The sequence below is a fragment of the Musa acuminata genome, chromosome BXJ1-1 (genome assembly GCF_036884655.1).
Source record: "Musa acuminata AAA Group cultivar baxijiao chromosome BXJ1-1, Cavendish_Baxijiao_AAA, whole genome shotgun sequence".
Classification (NCBI taxonomy): Eukaryota; Viridiplantae; Streptophyta; class Magnoliopsida; order Zingiberales; family Musaceae; genus Musa; species Musa acuminata.
The window spans coordinates 12849717-12851969 of record NC_088327.1 but is presented as its reverse complement, the minus strand read 5'-3'; the positions used below and the strand labels follow the sequence as shown (position 1 = coordinate 12851969).

Below are 2253 nucleotides of genomic sequence, written 5' to 3'. Positions count from 1 at the left end.
ATCGCGGCCTTCCGTCTCGGAGGCTCGCCCTTCTCCGGCCCCCGCGCCTACGTTCCCTCTTTTTGATACATAAAGAGGGAAAAGAATTATTTCACATTAACAGATTTTTTCCAACACAATTGATATCTTTCTTATTCCAAGTGATGATACTTAGGCATGAAATGGAAGTATGATTAGAATGGGGTTGCATCTACCAAGTCAGCCAATAGATTTATATATAAGCTTGAAAGGTTTGACATCTTCCTACTATGCTAAGGGTGAAGGTCTTTTGTTGAAAGTTAATCGCAGCGTCGCTCCTAATCTTAGATAGATCGACCAATATGGGTATTGAAAATACTAGCAACTGCCTTTTGTGTTTGGAAAAAAAAAAAAAAGGAATTATTAATCATATTTTCCCACATGGCATGTTTTTCAAAATTATATGGAATATATGTGAACAAAGAATTAGAAGTATTTCCCTAATTGGTTAAAGGGGCAGGCAATTGCACGAGGAAGGGAAGGATTTGAAGCAATGGGTTAATATGATGTGGTCTAGTGAGAGACAAAGTTGCGGCCTTTGTCCTCGATCATCAAGGAAACCAAAACACGGAACGAATGGAAGGGAAATGGATGTCAAATACATGTGGAATAGGAAAGCCCTAATTAAACCATTGTGGGAGGCACAACTTAATATTGATCGGTCTAGAATTAATGACGATGATGAGCAGTAAAATTAATCCATTGTGGTAGGTGAGGAATAAAATGAGGGATAAGCTGAGAAAGTTGGTGAATCACACATATTTTTGGTAGAGAAGGGAAGGGAATTAATGAAGTAGCAAGGTTAATATGGAACGTAGAACCAATTGCTAGGCAAACAATCTTTGGTGATGAAAGGGAGCCAGCAATGTAGGCAATACAAAATGAATAGAAAAAGTAATAATTATAGCATCGTCTGAATACAATGAATAATGTTAGAAATCTGTGTTATGCGTCGGGAAATCGTCTATATAAACACCAATGAGGGTGACCCCAAAGTACATACACTACTGCTAGCGAAGAGAGAGCGCGAAAGCGAAAGAGAAAGCGAAGGAGAAAGAGAAAGAGAGAGTGGTGCAGCTTGCCATGGCCATCAACGTGGGGAAGGCAAACCTTGTGGAGCACTTGGAGCTCATCCTCAGTCTCCGTGGCTCCTACCCGATAGTGGCAATCGATACGGAGTTCCCGGGGTTCATTCGCGACACCCCTCGCAATGCCACCGAAGAAGAAAGATACAATGACGTGAAGCACAACGTGGATAACATGCACCTGATCCAGCTGGGCGTCGCCTTGTTCGACGAAGGCGGCAACACCCCATGGCCGGGGTGCTGTTGGCAGTTCAATTTTTCGGATTTCGATCCCGATGTGGATGCTTCCTCTCCCGACTCCATCGAGTTGTTGACACAGAGCGGGCACGACTTCCAGCAATACCGACGACACGGCATCGACGCGCGGCGGTGCGCCTATCTGGTATGCGTGAAGCTCTTCGGCCAACCCTACAGCTCCAGGTATGTTACGTTTCACGGACTCTACGACGTGGCTTTTGTGATAAAGATGATCACCCGAGCCCCACTGCCCAACACCTTGAACGAGTTCTCTGATTTGGTGAGGACCATCTTCGGCCAGATTTATGATCTCAAATATATATCTCGATTTTGTGGAGGACTGCGTCGGGGAGAGATTGGTTTGGTGGGACTATCAAGGTTATTGAACTTTGAACCCGTAGGGATCCGTCACCAAGCAGCATATGACAGTCTACTAATTGGGGCACTCTTCAACGAAATGAAGCAACGAAGGCATAACGTAGAGGACGACAGATCTGCATCGGTCCTCTATGGTATAGAGAATAGATGCGTCGAGAACAGGAGGACTCGAAGGATTGACCGCAGAGGTTGGCCTTACGCAAGACGGCAGCAACACCGCTTGGCTGCCATGGGGTTGGCGGTTTAATTTAGTACATGTACGATCTGCATGTCCTAAAAGAATGTGCTCAGCAGCACGTACTACTGCTGCGGCCACCAGAAGTCGATGAGACGACAACGATGCATGCGCACCGGTGCTCGTGCGTATCCGATGTATGCAAGCATGGGAAACAAACAGTACTCGACGACGCACCAACGAGCCCTACAGGTCTACTGCTCAGGGCAATCTTCATCGAGGTGAAGCATGCAACAAAGTTGCCCACAAGAACGATCAAGGATACATGACATATTTTTTTGTACGTATTTGCAACAGGTA

At 45.6% G+C, this 2253-nt stretch overlaps 1 protein-coding gene across 1 annotated transcript; it reads left to right on the top strand.

Annotated features, from left to right (window-relative positions):
* The first annotated feature begins 1101 nt into the window (after positions 1-1101).
* On the top strand, positions 1102-1965 carry LOC135679271 (probable CCR4-associated factor 1 homolog 11). The gene has a single exon (XM_065192812.1). The coding sequence runs from the start codon at positions 1102-1104 to the stop codon at positions 1963-1965; it is 864 nt and encodes a 287-aa protein (XP_065048884.1).
* Positions 1966-2253: the final 288 nt, after the last annotated feature.